The sequence below is a fragment of the Rousettus aegyptiacus genome, unplaced genomic scaffold (genome assembly GCF_014176215.1).
Source record: "Rousettus aegyptiacus isolate mRouAeg1 unplaced genomic scaffold, mRouAeg1.p scaffold_m13_p_12, whole genome shotgun sequence".
Taxonomy (NCBI): Eukaryota; Metazoa; Chordata; class Mammalia; order Chiroptera; family Pteropodidae; genus Rousettus; species Rousettus aegyptiacus.
Window position 1 is genome coordinate 2,025,840 of NW_023416287.1, and position 16,877 is coordinate 2,042,716.

General features: G+C 63.3%; 1 protein-coding gene across 1 annotated transcript in view; it reads right to left on the reverse strand.

Annotated features, from left to right (window-relative positions):
- PHACTR3 (phosphatase and actin regulator 3) overlaps positions 1 to 16,877 on the reverse strand; it is a 112,822-nt gene that overhangs the window by 32,020 nt on the left and 63,925 nt on the right. Inside the window, exons 5-8 of the mRNA XM_036229221.1 lie at positions 12,575 to 12,787; positions 10,780 to 10,939; positions 9,902 to 10,113; positions 2,157 to 2,310 (exon numbers count right to left, since the gene is read on the reverse strand). Of these exons, the coding sequence (XP_036085114.1) occupies positions 2,157 to 2,310; positions 9,902 to 10,113; positions 10,780 to 10,939; positions 12,575 to 12,787 (739 nt within the window). The remainder of the gene's footprint in view (positions 1 to 2,156; positions 2,311 to 9,901; positions 10,114 to 10,779; positions 10,940 to 12,574; positions 12,788 to 16,877) is intronic.

Genomic DNA, 16,877 nt, shown 5'->3' on the forward strand with positions numbered 1-16,877 from the left:
GGAGCTGTTCGAACACGGCAGAGCTCACGTCAAACTCGCCGAGGCCTCCCGGGGGCCTCCTCCCCCACACAGGCAACGACGGGCCCAGGGGAGTGACCACATGTGACAAACCAGGACGGCGTTCGGAGGTGGAGGTGTCGCCCCAAACCCACATGGCGGCGGCAGGGGCGCGGGACAGACCCCGCCTGTCCGCGGGCCCCGGAGCCCGAGCTCGGCCGTGCCTCTCCCTGGACAGTCCGCCTGCTCCCCACCGTCCCATGTCGGGGGACGTTCCCGTCGCCTCCCGCCACCCCCCGCCCTAACATGATGAAGCACTTTGCGCGCGGAGGCCCAGCGTGTTGGCGGAGGCCGAGCCGGTGGGAGGAAAGGCAACGCTGGGGCTGAGATAAACGCACGGGGCTGGGCCGCGCGGACCCTTCTGGAACGGGACACCTGGGGCCGCGCACGGTGACTGGGGGACCCCCGGCTCGTGCCCTGCCTCCCCCTGCTGTGGGGCGCTGGGCAAGTCCCTCCCCGAGGCCTCGTTTTTCTCATCTGTAGAATGGAGATGGTGTAGCAGGCTCTCGAAAGGATGAGATTCAACACGGGAAAGTGAGCGAGGCTGACCTCACACTCACGGGGTCAGTGGAGGCCAGCTCCCCTCACGGCGGGGGGCTTGTAGCCCCTGGCAGCTGCGCGGGGCACGGCTCCTTAACGCTGCACTTTCCTGACACCTGTGCTCAGGTAAGCTGGGCTCTGGGACAGGAAGGGGGTGGGACTCATCATCAGGGCTGAAGCAGGCCCCGCCTCCGCTCCGCCCCCCGCCCTCCACCAGCACACTGGGTGTGTTATGGGAGGAAGGAAGCGTCAGGGACAGCTCCATCCAGAAAAAACCCCGGGAGTACCTGAAAGACTGAATTTTAAGAGTCTGGAAATCTCACGACAAAAACCCCAACTGCCTTCGGGATAACGCGGCTGGCACGTTGCCATGGCAACCAGAGCCTGACCCATTCAGCACGTGATGGCAGAAGGATCTCCGAGGGGAGGCAAAACGAAGACGAAGGGGTCCCACTCAGGTCCCTGCAGGGGAAACGGGGTGCGCCGGCCAGGAACACGGCTCCGGCCTGCGGGACGCGACCTCCCCGCCGGGGCCCTGCGACTCCTGCCGGGTTCGCCTTTCCGCTTTTCAGCCCAGTGATGAACGTCCAAGGACCTGCTCACCACTCCATTCCCGTCCAGGGGCTAAAATCGGCCACTGAGCCAGCAGGCGGTGGAGGCCTGGGGCGTGGCTCCCTGGCACCCCGCCTTGCCCCGGGGCTGCCATCGAGTTAATAGATAAAGTTTTATTTGTGAATTGGCCGCCTCCCATTCATGTCGCACTGGCTGCGGCTGGGTTTGGGCTACAGCAGAGCCGTGCAGTTGCCCGGGGCGTGGGTGTACGGGCTGACAGCGTTCACGAGCCGGCCCTTTGCAGGGAGCCTGTTGCCTGTGACTGGCTGTGACGACTTACACCACGAAAAACAGCTGCACCTCGAAGAAACGGGGAACCGAATGAAAACACGAGCTCTACGCAGGGAGAAGGGCCCAGCAACCCGCAAAACTGAGAGAAGATCACAAGCCAGGATTTCAACGGAAACGCCTGAAACCGCTGAGGTACAGAGAACTGCACGTGAGGTACGCGGCAAGAATCCTAAACGCCAAAAAACACTGAGAAAAAGTCCCGTCTCCCCAGAAAGAGGAGAAGGCGGCAGGGGAACCTCACGCGGCCGCAGGGCGCCCGAGGGCCGGGTGCCCAGAGCCAGAGCCGGAGCCGGAGCCGTCGGGATGCGCCGGCAGAAACGCAAACCAGGACAGCGCGCGCGGGAAGCGGCCTCCCCCGCCCGCCCCCGCCTGCCCCCGAGGCGCACCCACCATCTTTGTCCCCCCCCTACACCCAGGGACTCTCCATGGGACAATGTCCCAGACGATTCGGGTCGTCGCTGGGGCTGTACCATGTAGAGATTCAGGACGCTCCCAAGTAAGCATCGAACGGAGCGCGGGGCGCCCCCAAACCCTCTGGTCCCCAGTGCGGATAGTGGTGACAGGGGACCCCTGCCGCGGGCGCCCATGGGGGGCCCGGGGTGGCGCAGCCTGGGGGGGGGGCACGCACGACCCCCCGCCCCCCAGCGGCCGCTCACTTGGACAGCTTCATCTCGATCTGCAGCCGGATCTCCTGCCGCTCGGCGTCCGTCCTCCTGGGGAAGATGTTGCGCTCCTCCAGCTCCTGCTTGCTCGGCCGGTTCCTCAGCTTCACCGCCAGCAGCTCCTTCTTGCATTTCCGCGGCAGCGTTCCTGAGAGCGGGGAGGCGACGGGGGTCAGCCGGCTGGCACCGCGAGGCCCCCCACCTGCCGGAGGGAGGAGGGCCGGGGACTCTACGGGAGGGCGCCCTGCGCGGGGTGCCCGCCGGGGGGCGCACTGGGCCGCGCGGGGAGACGCGGACCACGCCGTCTTCCTTCCCTGAACCCCACGCGTGGGCCCCACACACGCACACAGGCCACGGGCAGGGCGGTCATTCCTCCTGGGTCTCCGGGCGCAGTCCTGGGGGACACCTGCTGCCCCAGCGTGATTCGCAAGAGCGCCACGTCTTTTCAAAGGTCCCCACGTTTGGCTCACGACTTAGTTTCTTTATCCACGGCAACCCCCACCCCCGCCACGCGGCCCACGGTCCCCACAGCTCGCTACCCCGGCCACGTGGCCTGCCCTTCAGGCCCTAGAACATCCCGCCTTGGTCTGTGCCCCAGGCTGTCCCCCCCTTACCGGCCAGCTCTGCCTGGACCGGCCGGGCTGGCCCTGAACCATCCCCGCCAAGAGACCCCAAAGGGCCTCCGACCACCATCTCTCCACCCTGTGACCCCCCCTTATCCAGTCTCCTTCTCGTCCATTCTGACTGTCTGCTCTCCAGGGTCCTGACCGAGCAGGTTATCAGCGAATGCCGTGTTGGGGGGGGGAGGGGAGGTGGTAGTGTGGGGGCTGATCAGGGTCCACGAGGCTGAGGACGTGGGGAGCAGAAACGGGGTCTGGCTGCATCCACAGGCAGAGGGTCATGCACTGGGGTGCTAGGAAATGCGGGTGTCCCGGTTAACCGAGCCGCCTCAGCGAGCCGGGCCCCACCTGCCCCTGGCAGATGCTGACGACTGGCAAGCAGCTGCAGGCGGGGTGCGGACTGCGGGTGTGCAGGGTGCGGCCCTGCAGTTTCTCAAGGACATAGATTTAAATCCCGGGGCCCGAACCATCAGTTGTCATAGCCACAGATCAAGAAAAATGGCTCCACAAAACAGAGTGAACCCCCAGGGCAGGAGAAGGAAGTACAAAGCAAGAAATAAGTCTGTCGACATGCTAGCTGACCAGAGTTCAGGATACAGTCGGACACTCAACACTGGCTGAACTGAGGCGTGAACCGCGAATGCCAACTTGTTCCTTGTGGGTTTTATAGAGAAAAGAGAAAAATAATGACCACGAACCATTCAGGCAAGGGCCCGAATTTGTTCTGCCGGCCGGGGAGCGTGGGGTCAAGGTCGAGGGGGGCCCTTGCGGGAAGCGGCCTCTGAGCTGCCCCCATGAGGCGGGCTCCCTGCCCTCAGTCCACCCCGTCACAGCCCAGCCCCGCGGCGCAGAGGGACGGGCGTGAGCCCTCGCCCAGGGCTGCACAGTGACAAGGGGACATGAACTTCTGCCTCTGACCAAGTTGGAGAGACACGGACTGAATTTTCCTTCCCACCCAAAAACAAAAGCAGTCAAAATGGATGAAACAACGGGTCTCGAGGCACTGAAAAGGGCCGTGATCTCTGAGAGATGAGAGTCAAACCACGTGAGCCCCACGGTGGCCCAGCTTACGGCCTCTGAGAAGTTTCTGGGCCGAGGGCCAGGGAGAGACCTGGGACAAGATGAAGCCGAAGCCGAGAGGCCCGGGGGTCGGAGGCGGCCAGCGTCTGAGGCGCAGGGGCTGGAGAGGGGGCGGCTGTGCAGGGGAGCCCTGCGTGCAGGGGCGGGAGGTAGGTCTGCACCTCGAAACGTGGCCACGCGGAGCGTAGCCTGCCTGGGAACCCCGACTAAAGGCAACACTCTCAGAACGAGTGGAAAAGCAAGGCCAGGCTACACGCCGCCTACGGAGCACACACCTCAAAGACACAAACAGCTCAAAAGAGCACAGGGAAGAAGATGTACCATTCACACGGAGGCTGAAGGGGCCCATTGAAATCAGACGTGGTGGACCTCAGGGCAGCCAGCCTCGTCAGGAACAAACAGCATTCCTTCACAGTGACAAGGGGACGGCTTCCTCAGGACAGAACGATCCTCAGTGTTTACGAACCTCCTGACAGGTTCAAATGCATAAAGCCCAAGCTGACGGGGCTGAGAGCCCAAGAGGTACTTCTGGCCACTGCCAGCGATTTCAAAAGCTCCAAGTAACGGATGGAATCAGCAGACGGAAGCGTGTACGGAGGAGACGGAGGTGAGCCCCATTCCGAGGAAATCCGGTTTGATCCCCATTTATGAAAACGCTCCTGGCCCACGACCCCGCGGCACACGCTCCTTCCCAGGCCACGTGCGTCGTCTACCAGGGGACCCCATGTGGCGGCCACCAGTACGTTTATAAGTGCTCGGCTCGCACGGAGCGTGCTCGCTGATCCACGCGGCATGACGCTGGAAGTCAGTCACGAAAAGAGCTTTCCGAAACGACTCGGGCCTTTGGAAACTTCTGAAAACTAAACTGAAAACTTCTGAAAACTCATAGTTCCAAGAAGAAATTGAAAGGGAGAGTAGAAAGCATTTCGAAGTAAATAAAAACATAAGCTATCCGAAGGGCATAGGGGGCGGGGGGCTTACAGCACTAAACGCCTCTATTAGAAAAGAGGTCTCAAAGCGTCGCCCTCAGCTTCTACCTTAAACTGGAAAAAGAGGAGCAAATTAGGACCAAAGAAGTAGAAAAAACAAACATTAGAGCGGAGACCAATAAAATAAAAAATGGAAAAACAATAAAGAAAACAATGGAAACAGAAAGCTGGTTTTTAAGAGCAATAAAGTTGATAAAACTCTAGCCAGACCAATCGGGGGACAGGGCACGAGAGGAAGAGAGTGAATCACCGCGACCGACCGGGAATCAGGGAGGCGCTACGTCCGCCTGATCCTCTACAGACCGCCGGGGCTCGCTCGGGAAGAAACGCACAACCGGCCCAGGCGGCTACCCATCAAGAAAATATAACTCCCAGTTAAAAACCTCCTTCCACACACAGAAAGCCTCTGCAGGCCCAGATGGACGCACTCATGAGTTCTATGGAACACACGGCAAACGCCGCCTCTGTACAAACTATCACCGAAAATGGGCGGAAAGGGAACACCTCGACACTCCTGCCACGAGGCCAGCGCTTCCTGTGCCATCGAAAACCGAAGACATTTAAAGGGAACTCAAGACTCACAGGCCTCATGAAGGCCGATGTGGAATTCTAGCAAATCGAATTTGACAATTAATAAAAGTGACAATATACCGTGACCAACTGGCGTGCAAGGTGGTTCCTCATTCGGAAAAGCAATCAGCGTGATTCACCCAATTAACAAACTTAGAAGGAGAAAAACCGTATGACCGCCTCGATGGCCCACCTTTCCACCTCCGGGGTCCTGGCCCTGACAGAGTGGGAAGGGGCCCGCCAGGCCCCCATCATGGATGAGCGGATGACAGTGACCGTGGAGCTCACGGAGGCACGAGCTGCCCGGTCACAGTGGAGAGCCGGCGGCGAGCTCAGAGGCGGTCTCGGCCAGCGACGAAGACTGCGAACGACTCCAGACTTCAGCCTGATGGCAGAGTTAGGAGGGGACGGCCCCCCTGCCCCCCATCTCCCCTCTGCCACTAACACCCTGCGCACCTGCTCCAGGCCCCAGGGCCGCACAAACGACGCCGCGGCCCCCACTTTGCCACGTCTCACACACACGCGCGGGTGCCCCCGCTCCCCCGCACACAGCACGGTCTCGCTCACGTGGCTGGCTGTGGGTCCAAACCAGGTCGAACCGGCCCAGCTCCGCCCTTCCACACGGTGACCTTTCCCCAGCACGGACCACACACCGCCCCGTCCCGTTGTCCCAGCCCACGCCGAACGGACGTGTGTGCTGCTCGTCTGTGTTCTTTTACCCGAAGCCGCGGAGAACGCCCTCATTCTGTGTTTCTGCGCCCCTGTGCGAGGGCGCCCCCACCTGCTGCAGGCCGATTGCCAGCGGCGACCAGGCTGGCACCGCTGTGTTCACGGCACCTGAGAGGCGCCCGAGAGCCTGGACGCATGACGGGGTCGCGCCCCTGGCTGCAGAGCTAAGAGACCCGGGTTCAAGGCGGCCACGTTCCTTCCCCTCTCTCTGCCTTGGTTTCCTCAGCTGCCTCGTCCTGCTCTCTTGGGCACAGGGTGATAGAATCCACGAGAAGCACCCAGCGAGGTGCCTGGCACGCAATGGTGGCTCAAAAGAGCAGCTCTGTTGTGGCAGATTCCCCGGCCCGCGGGTCCCACCCCGCAGCGCTGATGCTCGGTGCGCGGCGGGAAACACCCAAACTCCCACAGGCTCCACCAGGAACAGCCCGCCAGGTTGTCCCACAGGGGCTGCGCGCCTCGGACCGTCCTGCATCCCAGCGGCTGTCGACAGCGCCACCTAGTGTCCGTCGGGGGAAATGGCTGGGTTTCCAGGTAATTTCAACCCCAGAGCCCCAGCGTCAAGCACAGGCAGCAAGTAGCTGCATCCCATGACCAGGACAGGTAAGAAAGGAATGAGGATTATTTTGTCATTATTAGGTGCTCACACTACCTGTGAAGTGGTACAGCGTTATTTGAAACTGGACTTGGATGTAAACATATAAACTCTACAGCAGGCACTTAAAAAAAGCGTAACAGCTATGCTAAGAAAAGAAAATAGAATCATGTAAAATGCGCAATTAAAACCACGAAGGAAGAAAAAGAGTGGAAGAATAAGAGCTATAAATTTAAAAAAAGCTAGTTAATGTGGTAGCCACCAATCCGACCACGTTAATAGTCACTTCGAATATCAATGGTCTAAATACACTAACTAAAAGGCAGAAATTCTCAGAGTAGATCAGATCTCTCAGTAGATCAAGAAACCTACCTCAAGTATAAAGACACATATAGGTTACTGTGGAGAAAAATACAGCACGTTAACACTAATCAAAAGGAAGCAGGAGCCGCTAAACTAGTTTCAGACGAAGCGGACTTCAAAGCGAGAAAACTTTTCAAGGACAACGAAGGGCATTGCATGACAGTAAAGGGCTCAGTTCTTCAAGAAGACCCGATTCTGGACAAGTGCGCACCGAACAGCAGAGTGTCAAACCGTGTGACAACAATGGCTAGAACTGCAGTGAGGGAGGGAGGAAGCCCCTAGCAGAGGCGGAGGCTCCCATACCCTCCGTCGGAACCGCACGGAGCCGCAGGCAGGGCGGCCGGGACACAGCTGAACTCGGAGCCACCCCCGGTCGTCCGGAGACCGCTGACATTGACGGACGACTTCGTCCACGAGAGCAGAAGGCGCGTTCTCCTCACGCTCTCCTAGGACAGCCCTGAAACCACATTCTGGAGCATCGAACACGTGCTCACACGCCTAAAAGAATAGAAAGCATGTCCTTTGGGTGAAAAGTCCCAGTGCGTACGGAGATTCAGACCCGCGCCTCATATGGGTCAAAGAAGAAATCTCGAGGGAAATTTAAAAGTATTCTGAACTAAATCAAAGTGGAAACACGACTTATCAGAATGTGTGGGGCGCAGCGAAGGGAGGGTTTCAGGGACGTTCACGGCATCGATGCGTTTATCAGAATGGAAGATCTAAAATCGATCGCTTAAGGCGCCAATTCAGAAAACTAGAAGAAGAGCAAATTCACGCCAAAGGAAACAGAAGGAAAAAAAAAAGCAGAAATGCAGCGATATTCGATTCAGGAAACTAACAGAAAAAATGATGAAACCAAAAGCTGGCTCTTTGCAAAGATCAATAAGATAGAGAAGCCGATTCGCCAGGCTAAGAAAAAAGAGGACGCAAACTACTACTAATAGCAAAAATGAAAGAGGGGGCATTCCTATCAGTCCTGCGGACATTAAAAGAATAATAAATACCATAAACAGCTCTCTACCCACGAATTGGATGATTTAGATGAAATTCCGTGAAAGACAATCTTTCAAAGATCACTCAAGAAGAAACAGATGACCTAAACAGAATTATATTTATTTGAAAATTTAATCAATAATTATTAACTTTCCAAACAGAAAGCACCAGGCCGAGAGAAAGTCACTGGTAAATTCTACCAAACTTTTAAGGAAAAAATTATACCAGTTCCCTATAATCTCTCACAGAGGAGAGAATGCGAACTCATTCTCTGAGGCCAACAGGACCCTAATGCCCAAACCAGACAAAGATATTCCAAGAAAACTACAGAAATCTCTCTCTCATGAACATGGATGAGAAAATGCTCAACGAAATATAAGCAACACTTACTTAAACTGTTAAATTTTAACTAAATGTTTGGATTTAAGTTAAGTATTTGGTCGGAATGCGGTTACTGTTAGTGGCGGCTCGGTTCCTCGAGTGAGGTCAACTCTTGCTTTTGCGTCACCAAGTCAAACTCCACGGCCAGCTTAGGACACCCAGTTTCAAGAGTCACGTGACAGGTTTGACCCGGACCCCGGGAGAATCCACAGAGGGCAAGACACACTTAAATCTGCCTGGGGACGGCCGGGCTAAGACAGGACGCCCTGGGCCGGCGCCTCCCGCGGCCTGCAGGCCCCGCGGCCTGGAACACCCCTGTGCCTGACGGCGAAGTCGGGGCGCCGGGGAGTCTCCGGGCTGCGGGGTGGTCAGAGGCACCGGTTACAGGAACGGGGCACAGTCCGGGGCTGGAGGCGCAGAGCTCGCACCTGAAGACCCCTGGTCAGCCACACCCATGAGGCCTCAGGTGCCCAGTCAACGGAGGGACTCCTGGCACTCGGGGGTCGCGGGCGGAGGAGTGGACGGGGCTGCAGCCTGGCAGGCAGCGCCCACAGCCGGCCGGCCAGCGGCTGCTTCCTGAATGAACTTAGAACCCGGCCCAGGTGGCCGAAGGGGACCATGGCGCTGTCCCTGGTGCAGACAACAGCCAAATGCATGAATTAGACAGCTGGACAGCGGATGGGTTAGCGGGGAGGCAGACGATGGTCAGATAATGACAATAATTCGTGGAAATGGCAACCGTGTCTAAGCCACGAGGATGGGTGTGTGTGATCCGATCGGCGAGGGAGGCGGAGAGACACGGGGCCCGCCCACGGCCCCGTCCTACGGCAGGACCCGCTGCAGAGGGCCCCGCGCCCGGCCCCTGGCGGCGACGGTCACATGAGATGCTTCCAGGAAGAAGAACCCCACACTCAGTTAGAGGGGCCCTGCCCGGAAGGCCTCCAGCCTCGTCCGCCGGGGCCCTGCCGAGCGGCCTGTGGGGCCCAGCGAACCCCGTCTGCGTCCCCCGGCCCTGGCCTGCGCCCCACTTCCCCCCTCCAGGGCGTGCCAAGATGCCGTGCCTGGGAACATGCCGTGAGGACCGACAGGGAGCTGGGCCTCCCAGCGTTTGTGGACGCCTGGCCCCACACCGTCCCATGGGACAGCATGCTCCGTCACGCTTCCGCCTCACCACGCGGTCCTGCCACGCTTCCAAACACGGACGGGACCCCCGAGGGCCCCCGCCCTGCTTCTCGCCACGTCACGCTGAGCAGCGGCACCGCCGAGATCCTCGCTGAGCCGCGTGACTTCCAAACGCACGTGAAAACGACAAAACACGCCCGCTCGGTGTCTCCTGCTGCGCGCCCTGCGCCTGCCGCACGACCCCGGCCGGCCAGCCCCGGGTGCAGGCCCCCCGCCCCGCCCGCCCCGGGCCGCGCTCACCGGAGATGACGGAGTCGTTCAGCGCCTCCTCGTCCTGGCACAGGAGCAGGTCGCCGTCCGGGTCGGAGCTCACACGCAGGTTCTCCTTGTTCTCCTCCGACTCCTTCGCCGCGGCCCCGTCGAAGGTCCAGGCCCGCTCCACGCTGGACGTCCTCGACAGGCGGACGTCCCCCCGCTTCCTCGGGGACCCTTTGCTGTCCCTGCCTGGGAAGCTGAGCGGGAAGGTGGCGGGTTACGCCCCGTTCCCGTCTCCTGGACACCCCTGGACACCCGGCAGAGCCGCAGGGGGCGGGTGTGGTGGAGATGCCCCCGGGACGGGACACGGAGGGCGAACTCTGGGACGAGAAGCGCCTAAGGCCCGCGCGGCCTCGAGTCCGAGGCCCGTGGCCGCTGAGACCGCGCCACTGGGAACGGCGGAGACGCGTGTGGCAGGACCGGCCAAACCGCGCTCGGCGCGAGGTGTGAGGACGGGGTCCGGCCCGCGACCTTCCGCCCGCTCCGCCGCCCGCACCCGGCTTCCCCCTCGCTCCACGACGCCCGGGAGGTCAGGGGGCCGGAGCGAGCCGGTGGCCCAGGCCGACGGAAACCCGAGGCCGCCTCTCCCGTGATGTGCCCGCCCTGCACCGGGCCCCTCTGGGGGAGCATGGGGGTCCCATGCCACCCGCCCGACCCCTCGCAGGACGCGGCCACCAAGCTCAGCTGCAGCCCGGCTGCCGAGCCCGACGTGAGATGCACGCTCGCCTGGGCTCCTCGCTCCGCGGTGGTTCGGCGTTCAGGCCGGCGGCTCACGGCGTTGAGCCCGGCCGCTGGCCGCGCCGCGCACCCCCGGGGCCGGCCCGCCGGGGGCTCGGGCACCAGGCCTCCCGCAGGCGCCTCACCTGTCCTGGCGGTGCTTGGTGGCCAGCGCCCTGTGCAGCTCCTCGATGACGCGGCTGGGGGGCAGCGGCCGGTGGACGGTGGTGAGGTGGGGGGACCCCGTGGGCGTGGCCAGCTGTCCTCGCAGGGGCGGGTCTGGGCTCTTCCCGGCTGCGGCCTGGCCTGGGGGGAGGGAGGGACCGCGCCAGCATCAGCCTGCAGGGGCTGCCCGGATGCGGGAGCGGAGGGTGTGGCCTCTGGCCCCCACCGCCCGCCGGCGCCCGCTCGGCCCCCGGGCCTGCCTGCCGCTGTCGGCCGCACGCACAGCGGAGAGCCCACTCCACTGAGCATGCTGCCGACCAGCCCACCACGCATCACCACCCCCTTCTCTGAGATGAGGGGACTGAGGTTCAGAAGCCAACTCCAGGAGGCGACGGGGGCAGGGGCTGCATCCAGGTGCGGAGGGCGGAGGACGCGGGACCCCCACTCAGAAAGCTGTCGCCCCGCTGGGCCGGGCAGGGTGACTCGCACCTCTCCAGGGTCCAGGCGGGCGGAGCGCGGGGAGCCGGGGCGTCTGGGGCCCCTGCCGCGGAGGGGAGGAGGGCGGGGACTATGGCACACGGGGCCACAGCGCCCCATCCCAGCCGACATGGTAACTCGGGGGGCTGCCGGATGCAGAGACTTTTTGAGAAAACCCAGAAATCTGGACTGAAGGGCAATGTTTTCCTGTGTTTTTACATATTTAGTAGCTCCAACTTGAACATACTTTAACGTGTTTGCCATGTTGGCAACCCATTTTGAAAGAATATTAGCCCCATGCAGACCCAGCAAAGCCGGTCTGTGTGTGTGTGTGGGGGGGGGGGCGGCAGGTGGCTCAAAGGCGGGGTGAGGGAGCCCGTGGCTGGGGCCGCACAGCCCCCAGTGGGGACTCGGCGTGTGCGCTAACCCCTTGCGGCCCAGGCGAGCCCAGCGGAAGGGGCTGTATCCGCCTCTGCTGCCACCGGCCTTCACTTTGCGAAGAGGAAAGAGGGTCAGGGAGGAAGCGAATGCCCAGGCGCCGCCTCAGCTGAGCCGAAGCCCAAGGGGCGCCGGCCGCACGCCCGCCCCCCGTGCGCCTGATCCAGGTGAGTGGGTGAGGCGTCTGAGCAGCACTCCGAAGCTCCGCCCCCCGAGGGGCAGGTGGAAATCAGAGGAGCCGATGGGGGGCCCCCAGGGACTCAGGACTGGGGTGTGGGAACCCCGAGGTGAATCTCCAGGCTGGGGCGTGGCCTCCCCGAGCCCTCGGAGGCAGACGCCCCTGGGCCATCGAGCCACCGAGGCCCCGCAACGAGTCACACGCCAGCCCGAACGTGGCACGGCTCGCCGTGCCTGACCACGCGGAGACCCGGCCGTCCCGGGTCTCGGCGGACGGCCAAGGGGGCCACACCAGGACACCCACAAGCTGCCGGACAGTGTCGCTGTGCCTCAAGATGCCTAATCTGTGTCTGAGTCACTCAGACTCGGACTCATTCCCAGAGGTGCAGAGAGGCCGGAGGCCCGCGATCGCGGTCACCCACGCCCGCTGACCGCCCGGCACGGGGCTCTGACGGTGACGCAGAGCGTGGCTGGCTGAGACGGCCCCATGTGCTTGAGGGACCGGAGTGGTCTGCTCCGGATGACCGAGGTCCTCGCTAAGAACAGCCCTACCACCTCCTGGTCCCCTGGGCCTGTCCAGAGCCACAATCGCGGAAGCAAAGGGCGAGGACCAGGCCAGAGCGGAAGCCCAGTCAGACCGGATGACTGGGGGGGAGGGAGGCGGGGGGACGCTCGCAGACCCACCTGTGACATTCTTCGTGGCTTTGGGGACGGCCTTGGGCAGTGGGGTGGGCAGCAGCGGGGGGCTGGGGAGCTGGCCCGCGGCTCTCTCCAGAGTCCCGGGAGGACCGTCCGGGGCATCAGACCCAGCTAAGGCTTGCGGGGACTTGTCCGCGGCGGGCAGAAGGCTGCCGGGGGCGTCTGCGTCTTCACCTCTGGGGGCCGACGGCATCTTGGCTGGTGCAAAGGCAAAACAGAGTGTTCGCAAACCACGGCCCCTGCTTGGGTGCCAGTGGGGGGAGAGGGGGGCTTTGGCTGGGTGGCCCTGGGAGGCGCCACGCAGAACGCAGACGGGTCACTTCACACACAGGCGACTTCCCGCGACTTCAACCAGCAAGGGACGGGCGGATGCCAGGGGTGCCGGGCGGGAGGGAAACGATCAAGAGCCCGAGTGGTTGGTCCTTTCCTCTCTCAGGTGGCACCACAGCGCCCCGGGGCCTGGGGCGGGCGGGCTGTGGGGCTGGGGTGGCGGTCACGATCGCGGGCTTTGGAGTCAGACACCCCGGGCCCCGGACGGCCCCTGCACCTGCTGTGACCTCGGCTAAGAAGCCTCTCTGTCTCCGTGTACCCACCACGCGTGACGGGCTAATAACGTGAGTCCCTCAGGGGACGGGTGTGGGGTCTAGACAGGTGACGCGGAGACCCGCCTCGCAGGCCCTCCAGCCCGGGGCTGGCGACTCCGACGTCCACCTCGCAGGCCCTCCAGCCCGGGGCTGGCGACTCCGACGTCCAGCAGCCCCGCGCCCTGGCGCGCCGGCCGAACGGGGAGGCCGGCTGTGAGGAATCGCGGCCCGCCCCGTGCCCCCGGCCCCTAGGGCGCCCAGGCGCCCCCAGACCGTCCGGCTCCCCGCTGCCCCCCCAGCCGTCGGCCGCTCCTCCCCCACTCCTTCATCCAGCTCGATTCCCGCCCTCTGCCTCACCACCTTTCCAGCTAACCCTCTCCGAAGCCCACCCCTAGGTGAGGCCTCCAGCCACCCGCTCCCGCCTCTGCCGAGGGCTGAAGAAAAAGGGTGTCAGAGAAGCCCCGGGCCCTCTGACTCCAGCCTCTGGGGCCCCCGGCTCCGCCTCCACCTCCGCCCCGCAGTCACGCCCCAAACCTCCCTGGCTCATCATCCGGTTCTCACCTGTCAGTTCTCACCTGTCGGGGAGGCTCTGGCCAGGCGCTCACCTCCGACTTGTGACTCAAACCCAAATCTACTTCCCTGACACGAGGGGCAGCCTCCCCGCCCCCGCTCGGAGCCCCAGTACCCCTGCCCCTCAGTGCGCACCCCGGGGCACCATGCCTGTGAGGCCCCCGTTCACTGGTCTTCCTGACCACTCGAGGAGGAGGACATCCCCAGGGGACTGGACCGGCCTAAGCGGCCGCGTGGGGCTCCTGCATCCTGCAGAAACCGGCCTGGAAGGCCGTGGGCGGGGCGCTGTCCGCGGTGCTGACCGGCCGCGGGTGCCCTTCCTTCCCGGGCTGCGAACACTGCATCCCACCCCGTTATGGGAGCTGAACACCCCTCAGCCAGGAGCTTTCGCCCGTGAAGTTCGTGGACTCGTGCTCTGTCTTGGGAGGGCGGGCTCCCCCAACTCCCGCCCAATGAGACAGCAATCGCCCCTCCCCCACGCGCTGCGGAAGGCAGACTCGGCTCTGCACGGCGGCGTCTGAACGGGGGGCCACCCGCGGGCCCCCCCACGGCGCTGCTCGTCCCGTCCTGCATGGGGGCCCCGTGGCACGGCTGTTCTAAGTCATGATCATTTACCACTTCTTACGAAACCGTCCTCCAGCGCGTCCTTTGTTAACAGTTTCCACGAGGCTCCCGGACTTCGAGACTAGCGTTTCATCCTATCAACTGTAACTTGTAACTTCGAGGAGACTGCGATTCTGATTGTCCTAAGTTTCGTACCGACAACGACATTACAATAAACGTCTTGTGCCTTGCAGGTGGGAACTGGTGTGGTTCCGGGCGAGCACGGAAACGTCCTCCTCCACGCGGGCACTGGCCCCGACTCGGGCTTCCTGTCTCATGGGAACAACGCAGGACGGTGGACACTGGTCTCTGGGACGCCCTGGTCCAGAGCCCAGGCCCTCGGCGGCCACGCCTGCAGCCGGATGCAGCTGGCGCAGGGCTGGCTGGCGTGAGCCCGCGTTCCCCGCCCAGGCTCGGCGTCTGTGCCCTGGGCACCCGGCGTGTCTGCGAGGCCGTGGCCGTGGGAGAGGCGGACGGCACGGGAGCGGCTCGCCTGGCTCCGTCCCATGACCAGCCTCCCCCTTCCCCCGCCGTGCGTGACTCGTTCCAGACCCGGGGCCTCGGTCTCCGCCTGAGCCTCAGCTGCCCCCTCTGTACGAACACCTGGGCGCAGACCCGAGCCAGCTCCCGCGGGTCGGAAGGAAGCGTCCGTTGGGGCACTGCGGGTCCGTCCGACTGCGGACACCTGGGGGCCGCCCCGCCAGAGGCAAGTGTTGTCTCGGAACACGGGGTCCCCTCTCATTCTAGGTCAGGGGCTCTCGACTCGGCACCGCTGACGCTGGGGCCTCAGCTTTCCCTCGCCAGGGGCCACGCTGTGCAGTGTTCGCCAGGGTCCCTGGCCTCTCTCCGCAAGCCGCCAGTCGCCGTTGCCAGCTGCGACAGCCAAAGATGTCTCCAACTCTGCCCGATGTCCCCTAGCGGGCAGCGTGCCCATGGCTGAGAACTGCTGCTTGAGGCACAGACTAGACTTCTGGAGGGACACCCTGATGTCTCCTTGGGGACAAGGCTCAGGGCGAGACCCACGGCTGTGACTCCCCTCTCTGGGCCTCGCCTCCTCCCAGGGACCCCGGGCTCTGGGCGAGGCGGGCGGTGTTCCAGCGGGGTCCCACGGTCCCCAGGGGAGTGTCGCCGAGGGAAGGGCTAGCAGGGACACACCAGCCAGGGCCACAGACCCACCCCGGGGCCGGCCAGGGCACGTGCCCGTAGCTCTGTCCCGCAGTCCTTCGGTCTGTCTCCAGACACATGCTCTCCTGGTTCTGCCCAGGCCCCTCCGGCCACACCTGCAGAGCCTCTCGCGGGCCCCGCCTGGGCCGCCGGGACCCGGGACCTGCTCGCGGTCCTCTCCTCCGCCTCGCTCTCCCTGGGCGGCCCCTGCCAGGCCTCTGGCTTCAGCGTCAATCCCATCTCTGTTGACCCTCGACCTGTCCTCAAAGCTCCGGTGCCACTCACAACCGGCCACATTGCATCCCCACCTGGAGGTCAGGGAGGCAAGGCGTCCCTACCCACCCCTTGCCCTCCCGCGAGCAGCCACGTCTGCTTCCCTCACCCGTCTATCCATCCACGTCGAAAGTGTCCGAGAACAGTCACGGAGCCGGCACCCTCCTAGTCGCCGTGGGCATGGCGCTGACCAGGACAGAGCCCCTCCATCCCCAGGCTTACCGCACGGCCCGCCTGCCGCCGCTGCCCAGCCAGACCGGACCCAACCCTCGGCCCCTCTCGGCCCCTCCGCCTTGCCCTCCGACCCTTAGGTCCAGTTCATGCATGGACGCCATGCACCTGCTTCCTCAGCCTTTCTCAGAAATGTCCACATGTCCTCCCAGCGTCCGCAGCCTTGGCCTCCACCTCCGGACGGCCTCCGGGCTCCACCCCTTACCGCCCGCCCCGCCCTAAATCCATTCTCCAAACCAGAGGTGGGCAGACGCTTCCTGCACAGGGCCTCGGCTCAGCGGGTCACAGGCTCTCTGCAGGCACCGAAATCGCCGCCGGCCAACCCCATGGGCGAAACCTTCCCTCGTGCAAGGCAAAGTGGACGTCAGACGCCTGTGCCCCGTAGTGCTGCCCGGAGGCCTGAGGTAAGAGGATGGAACCCTTCCCTGTCCCTCAGAGTAGCCGCCAGCCAGTGTGACCGGGGAGCCGAACGTGCACCTGACTTTGTTTTAACTCATTTAAATCGCCATGCGGCCCGCGCCTCCTGGGCGGACCAGCCAGCTCTGGATTTCTGGGGCGAGCCAGTGGTCACAGCCTGAGCCCCTCCCCCGGAGCGATCACCGGGCAAGCGTCTGGTGCCCATGGTGATGCCCCCAGACCACCAGCCCGAGCCGGATTGGGGGCGCCCCGCGCAAGGCCCCGGGACTCGACGCACCAGCACGTCACCAAAACCCTCCAAAGTGACTCCGCAAAGCTCGCCTGTGCTCGTCACACCGTGACCCCCTCGAGTCCCCGACCCGCCTGAGGGGTCTGCGGGCTGGGATGCTCGCTGGCTTGCAACATCTCCGTAAGCCTGCATCTCCCTCTGCATCTCACGAGAGGGT